Genomic DNA, 18,765 nt, shown 5'->3' with positions numbered 1-18,765 from the left:
CATCACCAACGCTACATGGCTCCCTGTTGCTTCATAATTCATCTCCCTCACCATCATCAGCATCAGCATCAGCATCAGCAGCAACAATAACACTATGTCACTATAATCATCAGCATCATCACCAGAAAGTAGCAAAAAGCACCATCACTAAGACTACCACCACCATCACCACCACCGTTACCAGTGCACCACTACCTCATACAACAACAACAACAACAACAACAACAAATAAGAATCGTCTTCCTCAATGGTAGAGACAATCAATCAAAGAATAAATATAACACTCACAAAAACGGTGGTAGCAATAGTAGTAGAAGTAGTAGTAGTAGTAGTAGCCAAGGAAGTTGATAATGATTATTTTTCCCTCCTCACTGATATCTTAATCGCCTCTATCACCACCATCCGGCCCCCATCCTCCGCCCCCCACACTATACATCTACTACAGCACCACCACCATCACCACCAGTCACCACTCCGCACCATCACCATCACACCACCACCTCAACTCCACCGGATGACGACACACACACACACACACACGAGAGAGAGAGAGAGAGAGAGAGAGAGAGAGAGAGAGAGAGAGAGAGAGAGAGAGAGAGAGAGAGAGAGAGAGAGAGAGAGAGAGAGAGAGAGAGAGAGAGAGAGAGAGAAAAAAGAAACTGAAAATAGAGTATAGAATAGAATAGAAAGACTGTAAATAGAAAAGAAATAGAAAGAAAACAGAAGTAGCAAAAGAAGTAGAAAGGAGGAGTAGATGATGATGCAAGAAATGAATGAAAGGAGAAGTGTAAAGGAGGAAGGGGAAAGTTACGTATATCAGAGGGAAAAGTTAATGAAAGGAGGGTGGAGAGGATGGAGGAAACGGAGAGGAAAATGGAAGGGTGTGGAGCAAATTGTTACTACGAATGTGCACGTGAGGAGAGGAAAGGAAAAGTGGAGGAGAAATTTGTGATTTAGATGGTGATAAAAAAAAATGATGGACGAGTGAGAAGGAAAATATGGGTCGAGAAAGAAAAATGTGGGATTACGAGGAGGAGGAGGAGCAGGAGCAGGAGCAGAAGCAGGAGGAGGAGGAGAAGGAAGAGAAGGAAGTATGGAAATAAATATAAAAAAATAATGGACGAGTGAGAAGGAAAAGGAGGAGGAGGAGGAGGAGGAAGAGAAGGAAAGGAAGAAGAAATAAAAAAAAAAAAAATGGACGAGTGAGAAGGAAAAAATGGGGTCGAGAAGAAAATGGGATTATTGAGAGGAGGAGGAGCAGGAGCAGGAGCAGAAGCAGGAGGAGGAGGAGAAGGAAGAGAAGGAAGTATGGAAATAAATAAATAAAAATAATGGACGAGTGAGAAGGATAAAATGGGTCGAGAAAGAAAAATGTGGGATGACGAGGAGGAGGAGGAGATGGAGAAGGAAGAGGAGGAGGAGGAGAAGGAAATGGAGAAGGAAGAGAAGGAGGTATGGGAAAATGAAGGAGCAGGCAACGTAAGGCGTGTTGTCATGTTACGAAGTTATCTGTTTTAGTGTTTTTTTTTTTATATGTTAATCATGCACTTCGGTGACATGCAGAAAACACTGATATGACACATTTCACTTAAGGAGCAATGAGGAAGACGATTCTTATTTATCGTGGTTGTTGTATGAGGTGTTTGTTGCAGTTCTGACTGCAGGAAATTTGTTACAATGACGGATGACGAGATTCGAAAAAAAAAAAAAAAAAAAAGAAGAATCTCGACATCGTTAAATCTCCTCACTTAAATCGCCATACCGTTATTCCTAAACTTCGAATTATAAGTCACCGCACACTCAGCTGGTTCAGAAGTTCCGCCCTTTCATCCAACCAATCAGCTTCCGTAGCTTTGGAAGAGGGGGCGGGGCTTCTGGGCCAACCAACAGTGTACGGCGGGAAGGAGTGTCGTGAGAGGCGTGAAAGGGGAAAAGGGGGAAGAGGAGTGTTGTGTTGCAGGGGGGGGGGGGGGGATGAGGAGGAAGTGTGCGAGGCTTACGTAGTGGACAGACAGACGCGTGACACACCTGGCCATCCAGCGTGTCATTAGCGGCAGGTGTGTGTGTGTGTGTGTGTGTGTGTGTGTGTGTGTGTGTGTGTGTGTGTGTGTGTGAATTGTAGGTGTTTTAGAGTTGTAAACACAGACTTAAACTATGTGGCACAACAAGGATGAGGCTGCATAGAACTAAGACTCCTATGTGAATTTTCGAAATAAAAAAAATAATTACATGTTGTGTTTGTCGACTACAGCAACGCAAATGGCACTGTCACGTAGAGGTTGGGCACTGCGACTTCAATGTGACTTTGCAAGATTTATAAAGAATAAGAAATAACACGTTTTGTTTGTCGACTTCAACAAGGTAAATGACACTGTCGCGTAATGAGTGGGCACTAAGACTTCAATGTGACTTTGCAGGATTTATAAAGAATAAGAAATAACACGTTTTGCTTGTCGACTACAGCAAGGCAAATGAGTGCCACGTGATGGGTTAATTCACGTTATGATGCCGTGGGGCTGAGGCAAGGTTGTGATGTGAGCGATCCGTGTGATCTAGGCGTGTGTCAGGAACGTGCTGCGGCCCGCGACGACGACGAGTGTGCAGCAAAGGGCGCTATCGAGTGTCTAAACTTTCTTGTTGTGTATAAATTCTAAATATGAAGTACCAAGCAGTGGGGATGTTGAAGCAGAATATAGGCCTGGGGGACTATTCGGCACTTTACAAACACTTCTATTGGTGGATGATATGGCAATTATCTCTATATCTCGGGAAATGTGTTTGCGAAAATCAAACACCGTCTTTGATTATTGCCCTGAGCACAGGATGGTTTTAAACGAAATGACTTATTTTTTTTGTAATACAGGATAACGAAGCGGATGCTGCCACGCTGGAAACACAAGATGGCAAGATTAACTGATGATGCCACGTAAAGTGAGTTTCGCGTAATACATGTAGCTATTATCTATATCAGCCGTGGTAACTCAATGCGTTATTGTAAAAAAATGCGTAAATAGAAATTCATCCGGATCTTTTTTCTTCATGCTCTTCATAATACGTACTTTAAATTCGGGCAAACGAGAGGTACTAATATGACAGAAAAGCTTTCATAGCAGCGACTGATGTGGCATTCCATACTAAACACTCCCAACCAGTGTCACAGTGGCCCCGTGCAATTCTTTGTGTGCCTGGTTCAACTAATTCCCGACATGAAGGGAAAAGAGAAGAGGCGTGCAGATATCAAGGTTACGATGATGATAGTGAGGATGCTTTCAAGGTTAGGACACACGACATATTATATTTTCCATGCTCTCTCTCTCTCTCTCTCTCTCTCTCTCTCTCTCTCCACAAAACGCTCTATATAGTAGGATGAACGATCAAGAGAAACAGTCGAAGTAGCAGCGGTCGCGGCACATTCTCTTCGCTCCGCCAGTCACGCCAGTACGAGAATGGACTGTGGACGCGCCAGTCAGTCAGCTATAGCCAGCCACTCACTTTCACCCTCTCACGCAGGAAGTAGAGGAGCAGTACGAGTGGCATGACATGAACACACGGGGAGAGAGAGAGAGAGAGAGAGAGAGAAGTATATAGAAGAGTGACCAGCAATCCAACGGTTTTTATAGCACGCACACTATTGTTTTTACACGTTACAGTTATCATATATTTTTCCAGCACACCCTCTCTATGCACTTCCCTCTATTCCCCGTTGCATAGGACACGATACACTTATGAAGGAGTTAATACCATGAGTTTCGGGAGAGGCGGTATTCTCAGACGCTTCCGCCCCTCGCATTTAATATTTTCAAAGGCCGAAGAGGAAATCAAATGGGTTTCAATGAGTGTTCTTTTAGGTTCAGGGTACGGACGAATGGTCAAACTACCACCAGAGGCATAAAACTACCCATGGAAATGCCCAAAACTCCCACGAAAGCCTTGTCAAATATGTGTGCTTGGGCGTCGATCTATGCGTTAGAACCTTGGTGTTTCATATAAGGGGTGAAACATTAATGGTCAAACTACCACCAGAGTCATGAAACTACCCCTGGAAATGCCCAAAACTCCCACGAAAGCCTTGTTAAATATGTGTGATTGGGCGTCGATCTGTTTAGAACTCGCGAGCGACAAAGAGGAGGGAGGATGAACCAGACCAATGCAAGAGTAGTAATGTGGTAATAATGTTAAATGTATTCACTATTTCTCTGCTTTTGTGCACGGAAGTTTACAAATCATATGAGCGTCTTTTGTGAGTATTGACCTTGGTGACGACACGGACACACGCACAAAAGACGCTCATGTGAGTCGTTCGTAAACTTCCGTGCATAACATTTATATATAAGGTAATGAATTTTGGTAAAGAGAGAGAGAGAGAGAGAGAGAGAGAGAGAGAGAGAGAGAGAGAGAGTAGGGAGGGCGGGGAGCGACGATGCATGAAGTTGTTATTTATCTCCCTTCTGCGCCTGTACGGGAGACGCGGTGACCAGCAGACAACCTCATAGCGGCGGCGTGGTCAAAATAGACTTTCACCGCCCCCTCAAGGAAGAAGGAGAAGGAGGAGGAGAAGGAGGAGGGGAATAATGGGATGATAGAGGTAGAATTGGAATGTTATTTTCGAAAACATTCCACAAAAAAAAAAATCTGTATGATGAATGGATGTCAACTTTTTTATTCTCTCTCTCTCTCTCTCTCTCTCTCTCTCTCTCTCTCGCCTACGGTTCTCCGATTCCCCTTTCCCTTCTTTTATTATCAAACCAATCAATCAATTTATTTTCTTACCTAAAAAAAAAATAATGTGGGTGAAAAGATGTGAAGAGGGAAACAGTTGATATCTAATTTATCATTCAACATGGGTGTAAATATCATATACATCAGTCGAGTTCGGTCATATCAGGACAGGTTAGATAAGGGTCAATGTAGGCCGGACTGCAACTTAGGATGTAAGGGAGGCTGCCTGTGTACCGTTGTGTGTGTGTGTGTGTGTGTGTGTGTGTGTTAGTTATCGTGTGGTGAGAGAAAGGGGTCAACAGTCTAACTACAACCTAACCACACCTAAAACACACACACACACACACACACACACACACACACACATGCACACACACTTCCTGGCTGGCTGGCGGCGTGTGTGTCTGTATATACGCTTCCTCTGTGTATTGTATAGTATTCGCTGGTTAACACTTCCTCTCAACACTACCACCACCACCACCACTACCACCACCACAATCACCATTATCTGCAAGACCACCACAATCACAACCATTACTTCATTATCGACCAAGACTAACCAGCACCACCACCAACTCTATCACTATTTTTTTATCTCCCTTACTTTCTATCTTTATCAATTTATCTATATATATCTAACTCTCTAAGAAGGAAATCGAATATTGTGGGCAGGGGAGAGCATTTTAAACAGGAAGGAAACTCTCTCTCTCTCTCTCTCTCTCTCTCTCTCTCTCTCTCTCTCTCTCTCTCTCTCCGCATAGCACCTGCCCCTCTTCCGCCGCCGCCGCCGCTGTACAAAGGGCGCGGCGGCGGGGTGGGGGGAGGAAGTAGTGAGGGGGGAGGGGAAAGGAAGGGACAGCTGCGGTAATATGATGGAAACGACGGGGCGGGGCGGGGTGCGGCGGGGCAGAAAGAGACGAGACGGGGTATTGGAAGAGAAAAGCTATAAGAGGCGGGGCGGGCTGGTGTGAAGGATAGGAGGAGGAAGTTGGATGGAGCGGAGTGGGAGAAGGTATACAGGGGCGAGACGGGGCAGCGGGGCGGGGCAATGGAGGAGGTAAGCAGAACGGGGCGGGACGAGGATGGGGGGTGAAGTGAATGAGTGGGGGCGTGGCACTGGGGGGGTGGGGGGTAAGCTGGATAAAACGGGGCAGGACGGGGCAGGTGAGAATGGGGGCGTAGCGGGAGGGGACGAGGTAAGAGAGGAAGTAATCGGGGCTCTAGATAGTTCGGAAGGTAATATGTATTTTTTTTTTTTTCGAGCAAATTACGAACTTTTTATTTTGTCTCGCTAGAATGACTATACCTTCTCACTGCTACCTTCTCGTTAGCCGGACTGATATGCTTTAGTAACACCAGTTTTGACAATAAAATGTAATAAAAAATGACAGAAGAATGATATGATAATAATAATGATAATAATAATAATGATAATAATAATAATAATAATAATAATAATAATAATAATAAAATAATGATGATAATGATACTACTACTACTACTACTACTTCTACTTCTACTACTACTACTACTACTACTACTACTACTACTACTGCTACTACTACTACTACTAATAATAATAATAATAATAATAATAATAAAAGAAAAAGAAGAAAAAATCATATCGTTGTTATTATTGTTATTACTATTATTATTTTCCTTTTCTTTTTCTTCCTCCTCCTCATCATCATCATCATCATTATCTTCACCATCACACACTTATACGCCATACAACACCTACTCAGATGTCATAATAACTCAATATGGCCTTTCTCTTCTTTTCATACAGGAACGATCTACCTGAACTTTCTTTCCACCTATCTATTTTCAATGAAATTAGACAAAAACTCCATTTATTATCCTTTCCCGCTTTTCCCTGCATCATCATCATAAGCCTTTTCTTTTTTTCGTGAACCTGCTGCAGCGGCCTGAGCGTGATCGGGGTTGTCGGTGGTGGCGGCAATAGAGATACCACAAAGATAATATTACACAGGACAGATAACAAACTTTATCTATATAGCTGATAATTAGAGTGTCGTCATTAATAACCTCAATACAAACCTTGAGGAAACAACTAAAACATCCCTTACCTGTGAAATCTGTCGGACATCTTGTAAAGTGGTGATTCCTTTACTATATCCGCGCACTGCGACTACTATGTCCAGGAACCCCCGGCGGAGCACCACGTCCTCCCTCCCACACTACCTGATGGTGACTGCCTGACGTTGACCTCCGCGCCACGTGAGGCTGATAGCAGTGCAGGAGGTGGTTGCCACGTTGTCTTTCTGTGCAAGTGAAGATATTTAAATTAACTTTCTCAATACATTTTTTTTTTTTTTTTACGGTAGAGTATGCCTGAAGAAACAGTATATAGACCAAGAAACTATATTAACCAGAAACAGGATAGAAACATTATAGACCAAAGCCTGAAGGTACAATATATAGACCAAGCCACTCTACTAACCAAAAACAGGATAGAAACATTATAGACCAAGGCCTGAAGATACAATATATAGACCAAGACACTATATTAACCAGAAACAGGATAGAAACATTATAGACCAATGTCTGAAGATGCAGTATATAGACCAAGCCACTCTACTAACCAAAAACAGGATAGAAACATTATAGACCAAAACCTGAAGGTACAATATATAGACCAAGCCACTCTACTAACCAAAAACAGGATAGAAACATTATAGACCAAAGCCTGAAGGTACAATATATAGACCAAGCCACTCTACTAACCAAAAACAGGATAGAAACATTATAGACCAAGGCCTGAAGATACAATATATAGACCAAGACACTATATTAACCAAAAACAGGATAGAAACATTATAGACCAAGGCTTGAAGAAACAGTATTTAGACCAAGAAACAGTACAGACCAAGAGACAGAATAAAACAAGAAACAATATAGACCAAGTCCTTCAGATAGACCAATAAACTGTATAAAACAAAGAAACAGGATTGAAACATAACATAGCAAGGCCTAAAGAAACACACGAAAAAAAAAAAAATCATCGCAGCTCATTTGTATTCTCCTTAAGAGTTAAAAAATACAAATCAGTAAAAATGTTGAAAAAATATTGCCAAAGAAACGATAACAAAAGAGAATGATCAAAATTAGTGCTTTAATAATGTTCTAACACTACGCGGCAAAGAATGTAGTACAAAGTCAGAAAATATATATATATATATAATAATAATAATAATAATAATAATAATAATAATAATAATAGTAATTATAATAATAATAATTTTAATTCACCCTGAGGCAGTGGTTCTTAATTTTTTTCAGCCCGATACCCCAAAGTTCAACTCAAAGTCAACCTGATACCCCGCTCTCCAATATTAGCCCAATTTTTAACTTTTAATTCCCTGTAAAAAAGAGAAAACAGGACGGCTATGAACAAACAGCTGAATTCTATGGACTTTTTATTTTTATTTTCAGTAAATATTTTCCAGGATGCCTTTTTGGATACCCCAAGAACCGGTTTCGATACCCCCTGGGGGCCCTGAGGCACTCACTACTTTAATACCACCTGCCCTAAGGCATATAGGAATAAAATGCAAAAAAAATAGAGGCGAAAGGAGGCATGCAAACTTATTTGGCGAGTAGTGGGCTGGCGATCACACTAACTTTCCACAACACAACGGAAAAAAAATAAGTATGTATCATCATCATTTTAGCATCAGGCAGTAATAACACCATGTTGTGCTGTCATTGATTTGAAACGCCCACGTTATATACGAAAAATGACCACTAAGTATTTTATGATATTGAGAAGAGATTAGGAAATATGTGGGAAGGAAGGAAGGGAGAAAAGTTTGAGCCGTACTAGAACACCGGCGGAGTCGAGGAATGAAACTCAAACATGATTAAAAAAATTACAAAGGAAGTCAAATCAGAATTCATGCCATTACATAATCGCATATTTCCTCGGAGTGTTACGTGAAGGGTTGGAGAGTTGGCAGTACAAATTGTTGTCGTTTTACTGAAAGGAGACGCCGCGCAGTCAATTTCGCGTGATTTTAAACAATAGTTCCCCATATGAATAGTTAATTAGAATGAAAAAAAGTCATGGGGTTTGGCTCGCGATAATTCAAGAAACCGTGTAACATGAAATTGATTATGAATTCGCTCTTCTTACATCGTGATCTAAGAAAACATGTAAAATGAACACTTATGACGGAAAATAATTGTACTGGAATCAATTACTTTTTAATTACTTCATGTTTAAACAGAATCAAAAGTTTTATTTTCATGCAATCAGCTAGTGAGTATAAATTGCAGTGTGGGGACAGGGAGTCTTGAATCCTTGGTGTGTACTCGAGGCGCCATCACCTACAACAAGATCCACAACACAAAAAATGTTGACCTCAAGCATCATTTACATAGCAGTGTGTTGCCTGTATGTCGAGGGGACCGTCGCCTACAACACTGAACACTGGCCTAAGGCATTGAACACCCACACAGGTAGGCTTGTGTAGAGCATCTTCGACCATCTTGTGCACACCCTTCTCCTTTGTTGTTTACTTGCAACAATAAACTATCAATCTATCAATCAACCATTCCACTTGCTACACTCTGAAAACGAAACTACTCACAGAACTGAGTAATATGAATATGTTCTAAATAAAGATTGATAATTGAACTTTATTTTGACAACAGATAATTTGTATAATTTAGTTTTCAGATACGAGTCCTGACTGCATTAGTATACCTATACGAACTGGAGGGCATATATTTTTTTAATTGTATCCACCACGGTCTAGACTCTAGAGTCTAGACCAACCTGTTTGTTCCTCTGTACCCCTTGGGCATTTTTATAGGTTCCCGTGTAGCCTACCCCTAAAAATTTAGGATAAAAAACGATGAAGTTGTAATATTTTGATATTATTTTATAATGAAATCTGTATGTGTAGACTGATGATATAATTTAAATAACAGTTTTGCTTACTAAAATGAGGGGAAAAAAAAAAACTGTGCAATTCGAATGCAGATTACAACACGATGTATTGTACAGTAGTGGTTATTCTCTCGGACCCAATGTACCCCCTGAAAAGTGCAAATGCACCACTGGGGGTACATGTACCCCAGGGCAGGTTGGGAACCCCTGGTTAGGGCCGCTTTCACAGTCACTTTGTTTGTTTTGATCGTTACCAATGGCGGCGATCGACGCTATAGAATATCCACTTAAAACTGGCCGATGGGGTAGTGGCGGCTGCGGGGTTAGCCTAGTACCGCACCTTACCACACAGTCTCAACACCTCTCGCTTCCTCTGCAGCCGCCACTATCCCATAGGCTAGTTTCACGTGGAAAACTATAGCGTCGATCGCCGCCATTAGTAACGATCAAAACAAACAGTGACTGTGAAAGCGGCCCTAAACAGGTGTTCACATGTGTTACCTCCAGTGGTACATTTGCACTTATCCTGTCGATAGTGCTCATTTGTCTTTCATTTAAAATACACTACTAAATAAAATTAATACGCACATTAGTTTTTATTCCCTCTAAACCTTTTGCTTGTCTACAACTAACAGCAGGCCCGTAATTTTGAGATTTCTGGGGGGGCTCGAGGGCATCATAGGTTCATGAGGATGGCGAGCGAAGCGAGCACATGCACGCGGTTTTAGGATTTTTTTTTTTTTTAAATAAGCACTTAGGAGCATTTTCAGACCGATATAAAAAACATTGAAGGGGGGCACAGAGTCTATGGACATGGAAAAAAAAGCCAGAGATTTGCAGTGAACGTTTTCATACATTACGTACCGTTTGGTGCTGGTAAGCCAATGTCCCCATGTATATGTATTTGGCAAAAGACTGTAAAATGCTGTTTTACATGCCGAGTGTTAACACTAAAAATCTTAATTATTTATCACTCGATTAAGGGAAGTAATATTTCAAGAGGATATAAATAATGCCAATGTAAAACAGAGACGCAGTGAGCGGGAGGCTGCGAGGCGGCGGCTAAGCGACCACAGCAAGACAGGCAGGAAGAGGAGTCAGCTGGGCGAGGCGACCCACGACGACGAGGCTGTGCTGGGCGCGAAGAGAACTTACATGGATGACAGGCCGGACAGACAGGCGGAGAGCGATGACGAGGAGGGCATGGTGGCCGAGGAGGAGGGTGTCATGGCCGTGGTAGAGGATCAGCCCCTGCTCGTCATGGCCCTGGAGGGGGAGGAGGAGGGCCAGCAGGAGGACGAAGGTGTGTGGCACTTCCTCCTGCACGGGGAGAGACGTTTGGCATCAGTACAGTGACGTGGGTTACACTGCATTATAAACTAACAGTAGAGTTAATATAGTGGTTTTGTTGAGCTAGGTTACTGATATGGTGGTACTAGGTTGCCTCCTTTGTTCATGCCACCAGAAAAAAGGGGATTAATTTATAGAACTTATGTTTGACACTACTATCTATCAATTTACTTAAAAGCACATCAAGCCTTTCAATAAATAATACTTTAACCAACCAACACATGTGTCTAATAGATTTTAAACACCTAATGCTTGCAGTTCGTTAAGTTGTTGTCAAACCTATTAAATGTTTTGCAGATGACGAGAGTCTAGAAGAGTATCATGAGCAGGACTCAGAGCCAGAGGAGAGTGAGGGTGAAGGTGATGGCGACGGTACCAGTGAAATGTATGACACAACGCTTCCTTCTAGACATGTGGTGAGATTTTTCCCATAAATAAAAATTTTATGCTAAACTGGAAAAGCCATGTTGGGTTCATATCTATTTAACAAGCAGCTACCTTTTACAGGCAGATTTCCTCAGTAGATGGCATGAAAAACTTTCACTTAGGCTTTTGGAGGGAAAGAAGTTGTATTGACATGATAGTAAGTTTCTTGAAACTTCCACACTATCAGAAAATTATGTTGGAGTATTATTTTCTTTTTAATCTCATGGATAAGTCATTTGGACTTATCTCTTCCTTAACCATTATGATTCTAATTATGATTCTTCCAATAAGTGGTCAATAAAAATATAAATCCAAGTACATTTGACAGCCTTCCATGGTATATTATAATAGTGTCTGGTAATTTTGAAATACAGAGATGTATATACACTGCTTTTCATATATAGTAATACAACAAAAATTCTTATAAGTTGTTATGGGTTGCAGATAATGATCATTTTGGCATTCTTAAGGTTTTCCAGTAATACTTTTACCAGTTTACAAATGAATATTTATACATTCAAAATGCAAATTGAATTGATTTAAATATAATATAAATTTTCCCATTCCCATAGGTAAAATTTAAATAATTTCAGTACCTGGGTGAGACTGAGGAGCTTCGGGGTCGCACTGTGCAAGAAGAAAATGATTATGTGAGCCTCCCCCTACTACAGCACAGCTCCCTCATGAACCTAGTGCTGGTCCCCACACAGACCTTGCCCCTATCTATCTTTCAGCCTGTCCAAGTCTCCATGCTTCGTTCTGTCATCCTCAAAGATGGCACATTTGGTATTGTTCATTCTAGGTAAGCTTTCTGTTGATTTTTTTAGTGGTGATGATAAACTTACTTGTAGACTCCTAGAGCTACCCAGAGTAAAGTTCACTGATCATCTATTTAGGAAAAATAAGATGCACGACATTTGGTTATACTGTCCTCACAATTTCACATTTCAGATAAACAGGATAGGTTAATCATACAGTACACAGTAGCTGGTTATCCAATTTTTACTAATTCACAAGATAATATTGTAAAATACATAATCTTTTCAAAAAAAGACTTAGGTACTACCTGATAAGTAATTGATTCCCACTTTAGTGACACAAGGTAGATGAGAGAGAGAGAGAGTATGTCCTTGTGTGTGTGTTTTAAACATATTGCCAATAACATACAGTCTGTATATGATTATATACATCCTTCACCCACTACAGACATGCTCAAGATGGAAGGTCAGGGCTTGCAAAGTATGGCACAACAGCAGAAATATATGAGTATCAGGAGGAAGACTTTACTCAAACGATGTCAATCAAGGCTAAAGGTCGCCAGAGGTTTAAAGTAATTTCAACACACAGGGAGAGCACTGGGTAAGTACGATACAGTACAGGGGTCCATTTGCAATGCTATAATAAAACTCACAACTTGTAAATTTTACAACTGAGTGTTAGAAATCATTAAGATGAAGTGGGTTTGATTTGTTTTTAGCATCCTGAATAAATTAAAATAAAGCTATTCTTGTTTATATATAGCTTTTATGAAAAATTTGCTGATTCATTGAGAGAATAGCCAACTTTTCATCAAAAATCATGACTTTGCATAAGACATATATAAAGATAATTGCAGTGTTTCAGTTTCCAGACACTTAATTTTTCTTAATTAGGTTGACCGTAGCAAAAGTTCAAATTTTACCCGAGATCCAAATGGGTAACCCCTTTGAAATGATGCGACTACAATCCCTGGATAAGCTAACCCTTCCCGACCCTAAAGAGTCTGCCACTCGTGTTGCAATGCTGAGAGATCTTAGTAAGTAAACGTAATGATTGGTAAATAGTTTCATGGTTATAGCCTATAAACATTTGAATGTTGTTTCAGTTCAATAGCTTGTTTGCATTGGACAGTATATTAATCTTATTACCTTAAGTGATGTGTTTGAAGTTATGTAAATCCCATCACTGTATTAGGTTTTATTTATAGATTGTGAACAACAATAATGCTGATATTTTCTTTGATTATTTCATACAGTTTGTCTCCATATTATAGGATGAACATATAAATTTTGTAAGATTTTTGCAGAGAAGAATGTAACAAAATATTCAACATAGATTAAAACACCCAAACATTGAAGAGTTTAAAGTTCCATGGTGACCTCGTTAAGATTTTTGAGTGAGCAAAAGGTATTAACGTATTAGGTGATGTTAAAGTTCTTTTCCTAAAATGAGGCTAGCACACACAGCATTGGGCAGAAGTTTGATAAAATTAGATTCAAGGAGATAGGTAAGAATTGCTAAATATAAAATGCAGTGGTTGAAGTGAAGAATTTTTGCAGCTATGTGGTTAATGTAAATACAATTGAAAGTGTCAAGTGAGGTTTGATTGATTTGTGGATGGCAGATGTTAAGTAATAGATCTTCAAGTGATGCCTTATAAAAGCTGACTGGCTGCTTGGAAACTCCTAATTTCTTTGTGTATCATTGTTAGTTTTTTTTCATATATCTTTTATTCCTGGAATTAATTAATGCATTAACTACATTACTGCACAGAGTCTGTTCGAACCCCAAACTGTTGGCGAATAAGAAGAAGAAATGCATGGCTTACCCCTTGGCCTGTGTGGGTTTATGATCAATATGATGACCTCTTGCTGGTGCAGAGAGTCGTCAATGAACTCATGAACAATACCATGATCAAGCCTGCATCAGTGAAGGTGAGACAGAGCAAGAGTATTTAAGAGTGTGTGGGAAGTAGATTACCCGGTTTCCACTACTTGCATTTTTGGGATAGACTTTAAGCACTGTCCATTTTTTTCCCAAATATATTGCAATATATAAAAAATAACCAGATAATATTATATTAATGATAAATGATGCTACAAACACAGTTTATTGCAGCTGCCTCGTGACCCCCAAGAACTGTCTCACTGGGCTGCCATCAACCTCCCCCTCGACAACTCCCACCGCCTCTTCCTCCTTAGTCTTAATACACCTACTCAGCGGCTCAAGTACATCCTCTCTGTCCTCACAAAGGTCAGCTTTTTTCTTATACAACTTAAAATACTACACCTAGTTTTCTTCCTTGAACTTTGATGAGAGTGATTACATGCAGATCCATAGAAGGGAGGAGAAGGAAATACTGGGGGGAGGAAGAGTATGAATGGAGTACATGCTGGAGTAAGTGAGGTATTTGAGATTTTTAAGAGGTCAGGGCAGGGCATCTGAAGATATGATTGGATATGAGGAGTGTGGAAGAGGTGGACCGATGAAATGAAAGAGGTCATTGAGGAGGAAAGGACCTAGAAGAAAATGCTAGACAAGGTGAGATGGGAGAGAAAGTCCAGAGAGAGTAAGGTGAGGAGATTTGTCAGGAAAAGTAAAAACAGTTGACAAGGAACCTGGTAAGAAGATATCCGCAAAATATATAGGGAAAAATAAGTTCTGGAAAGAAGTTAAAAGAGAAATGGAGGAAAAAAGAGTAACACAAGCAGACTAAAGAAGTGATGGGAGGCTTTATAAAAGGAATGAAGTAAATGAGGTATGAGAGAGGCAGAAGTGACCAGTACAGAAATTAAAAATAATGTTGGACAGTTATATCCATGTGGGGAGGTAGAGAGGGGTGAGATAGAGGAGGTAATAGAAAATTTAAAAGTAGGAGAGTTGGCAGGCAAGGATTGAATGTGCTGAAAGGGAGTGAGAGAATGGAAAATTGGAGACACCTGCTGTGGCCACCCCCTGTGAGATGTTCCTCATTAGGGTATGGGGCATCAGATGTAGTTGGAAAGAACATCATTAACATTTAAAATGAAGCTAAGAATAATATAAGAGGTGTAGGTTGAGAAGAGTGATTCCAATTGGTCAATAATACTACAGTTATAGAATGTTACAATATCAAATGAAATTCTACTGTATGCTTATTGAAAAAAAATTGCAATTTCACATTATACAACATTTTCTAAGAACTGAACCCATACATATAAGAAAACTCTAGTGGTTTTGAATTTAAACAATTACCAAAATTTAACCTTATGTATGTATTTTTAATGTACTGACCTCATTAATATTACAGTGTAAGAAGTTGACTTGTGTCCAGTGCACTGATGTCATTGGAGACTTTGGTGACATCTTTTCTATGTCAGTTGAAGGACCCCAAGGAACATTTGTAAATCCAGGAGGCTATGTACATGAGATGCTTACCCTTACTAAGGCTACAAACCTCACCTACTACTCTCAGCCATCAACAGAACACTCATGGTTCCCAGGGTAAGAATAGTCAGTGACTGGTATAGCCTGCCATATGCTGCAAAATGCAATTTCTCACTGAACACCTTATTTGTTAGTTTTCATTAGATGGCACTCAGAACCCTATCAAATGCAGAATTCAGATTTGTGTTGAGCCCTACAATTCCCAGTGATTAGATTTACTGGCAGTTCTTTTTACAAACCACTTCAAGCTGCAATAAGATTACAATTTTTTTAATTGTTTCAATTAGAAATTTTAGAAGCAAAATAGCTGATTGTTTTGACTGAAAAGTAATACAAAGTAAATTTGCATATAGGGAATGTGTAGATGAGTATGTTTTGTCTTGGAAGTAATTTTGAGTTACTGGATTGATGATTTAATTTGTTACAGATATGCTTGGATAATTGCATCCTGCTCAACGTGTCACAGTCACATAGGCTGGAAATTTACTGCCACCAAGCGGAAGCTGAAGCCACAAAAGTTTTACGGCCTCACTCGGAAAGCTGTAAGGGCAAAGTTGGTTGGTGATAATGATGAGGAAGAACCCCAACATATTATTTAAGTCATGTTGGGTATATAGAGTGTCCCAGAAATAGCAACAATATTATGTCCTATTTATTGAAAGCATGTTACCCAAGAAAATAAAGAGTGTAGAACATAACTAAAATCATATTTATATTATGCCTACTTATTAAAGCTATTGTATCAATTAATCATAGGACTTTAATTAAAGAAGGCAAATATAGAAGTTTCATGTATATTATTGACTCGATTGTGATGTTATTCATACAATTCTGTGATTGTGATCTCTCAAGGGATTTCCTAAAACACTTCATAGAAAAAATAAGTTCTCACAGTTTTTTTGTACACAGACCATTACATTCTAGATGGGAAATCGGAGTTTCACGCTGTTCACTGGCACATGACATGATACTGCATCTTTTGAGAAGTCCCATTATGTGTGGCATGGATATCCTAACCAACATGAACATGAAAAATGTCTTTCAGTTTGTTCATGGTGCTTTTTATTAGTCATGGTAATATTTGCCAGCATGTCTGTAGACTGTTCAATAAAATTCTACTTTTCCAAACTCATTTTGTCTTGGAAACTCACATGACTTGAGCTGGGTCAGCTTTAAACACTTCATTAGGGGTAACTGAAGCCCAGGCACTGGTGCAGAAAACCTCCCACAGACTTTGCTTTTGATCGCTAAATCTTTGAAATGTGAAAATATTTAACAAGTGGTTTGCTATGTAATTAAGGGAATGAGTAGAAGTTCTGTGACTTTGTAGCTCATTTAAGGAATCAATGGTGGGTGTGATGTGTCAGTCATTATTTGATATGGCTTTCAGGTGTGGGGCTGCCATTTCTGTAATTTAAGGTATTTCATTTACACATTCGAGCTTCTGCAGTTTTAAGCCATGCTGTATAACAATAACTAGTTATTATAATGTGCTGGATTGTAAATTAAAATCCTAAAAAAGTTGTGTAAGTGAAGAGTATTTACATTTGACCATAGGAAAAATATAGAAGATAAGTGAGGGAATGTGCAATCATGTGAGGTCGGAAGTGAAACTAATGAAGGATTATTTTCACTGATGCAGTGTTGTTTCTGATCCAGACAACAGTCAATACACCCCAGGAAATTACTATTAAATCCAATTTGTAAATTGCAGATGATATCTCTATTTTTCTAAATCACTGTATACATGGACTTTTAGTTCAGTAAATTAATGTGAGGTTTATGTCAAGGAGATGCAACATAAATAAGGTAAAAAAAATTCACAAACCTTTCTTCAGTCAAGCAATAAGTGACAGCTCACTAGGATGGAGTCAATGAATGTCCTTATTTCATATAATTTAAGGTATCTTATCTTTTTGATTATATGTATTTGTATATGCTGGAGAAATAGATGTGTTCTGAGATATTGTAGTGTAGAGTTAAACATGCAGAAAACAGTATGAGAGGAGGCTGGGAGTTGAGGAATGAGTGGGTGCTTGTGTTAAATTTAAGAATTGATGAATATAGCTCGTTTGGCTGACTTCATAACAAACTGTTGCATAATTTTATTTTTAATTACTGGGATGACCCTAGCTCTTCAGCCTCATAGATGATCTGGACAGAATGCATGAGGTTTGGAGATACAGATGCAGGGCAGAATGGCTTCTAATAGGTTGTGTAGCCCATTTCAATGGGCAAGCTATTTATTCTCTGACCATCTTACCCAGACTCTGGACGCTTGCCTTGGCCAGTATAGGAAGTGAAGTTACTTGATGTTATATTATTTCCCTCAACAGTTGTGTATGCACTTGAAGAAAAGCTTACCTGTCTACAAACTATCTTATTTTCCTTAGAATGAAAAGTAGATACTTAAGGACTGTATGTAGTTACATGGAATTATTATTATTTTTTTTTTTTTTGTAATGTATATTACATTAATATATATACAGTCAAGCCTCGGTTTTCGAGTTTAATTAGTTTCAGAATTTTGCTCGCACACCAAAACACTCGTAAACCAAAACTAATTTCTATCATCATCATCATTTCATTGACGCCTGCTCCTAGGAGCTCCCACCAGGGGATGGCCACGACAGAAGAGTTTCCATCTTTCTCTATTCATACACTCCCTCCTTACCTGCTCAAAGTTTCTCAAGGATCTTTCACCCGTCTCCCTAACGTACTCCTGCACCCTATTCCTCCATTTCACTGGAGGTCGTCCTCTAACATTCCCTCCCTCTATCTCACTCACATACACCCTCCTGGTCATCTTACTCTCCTCCATTCACTCCATGTGACCAAACCACTTTAAAGTCTGTCGCTTCACTTCTTCTACCACTCCACACTTCTTTCCTTCACCCATGTGACACATTCCAAAACACTCATACACACTTTCATTACTCATTCCATCCATTCTACTCACCCCACATGCACTCCTCAAATAACTAATTTCCACTGCCTGCACTCTAGACCTCTGACTTTCATTCCGGGCCCATGTTTCGCTTGCATATGTGAGGGTTAGTACAATTATTGCATTTCTCAAATCCCTCTATACCTCCATGCTCACACTTCTGCCATTCATGATATGTCCCAATTTCCCCATTTTATATGTTATTTTTTACAGAATTAAAATA

At 39.7% G+C, this 18,765-nt stretch overlaps 2 protein-coding genes across 3 annotated transcripts in view; one reads left to right on the top strand and one right to left on the bottom strand.

Annotated features, from left to right (window-relative positions):
- Positions 1–6,974, bottom strand: part of LOC127007336 (pre-mRNA splicing regulator USH1G-like) — a 41,960-nt gene extending 34,986 nt beyond the window's left edge. For both annotated transcript variants that reach the window (XM_050878158.1, XM_050878159.1), the window contains exon 1: positions 6,810–6,974. In XM_050878158.1, coding sequence (XP_050734115.1) covers positions 6,810–6,829 — 20 coding nt within the window. In that variant the 5' untranslated portion in view covers positions 6,830–6,974. The remainder of the gene's footprint in view (positions 1–6,809) is intronic.
- Positions 6,975–7,070: 96 nt separating this feature from the next.
- LOC127007550 (protein cereblon-like) lies at positions 7,071–17,970 on the top strand. The gene is made up of 11 exons (XM_050878720.1): positions 7,071–7,151; positions 8,999–9,136; positions 10,664–10,937; positions 11,282–11,400; positions 12,004–12,212; positions 12,617–12,769; positions 13,063–13,205; positions 13,943–14,103; positions 14,288–14,422; positions 15,459–15,652; positions 16,023–17,970. Exons 1-11 carry the CDS (start codon positions 7,071–7,073, stop codon positions 16,192–16,194), a joined length of 1,779 nt encoding a protein of 592 aa, XP_050734677.1. The 3' UTR covers positions 16,195–17,970.
- The last annotated feature ends 795 nt before the right edge of the window (positions 17,971–18,765 follow it).

The sequence above is a fragment of the Eriocheir sinensis genome, chromosome 35, assembly GCF_024679095.1.
Source record: "Eriocheir sinensis breed Jianghai 21 chromosome 35, ASM2467909v1, whole genome shotgun sequence".
Taxonomy (NCBI): Eukaryota; Metazoa; Arthropoda; class Malacostraca; order Decapoda; family Varunidae; genus Eriocheir; species Eriocheir sinensis.
The sequence above is the reverse complement of the archived record's forward strand: the minus strand, read 5'-3'. Positions and strand labels throughout refer to the sequence as shown.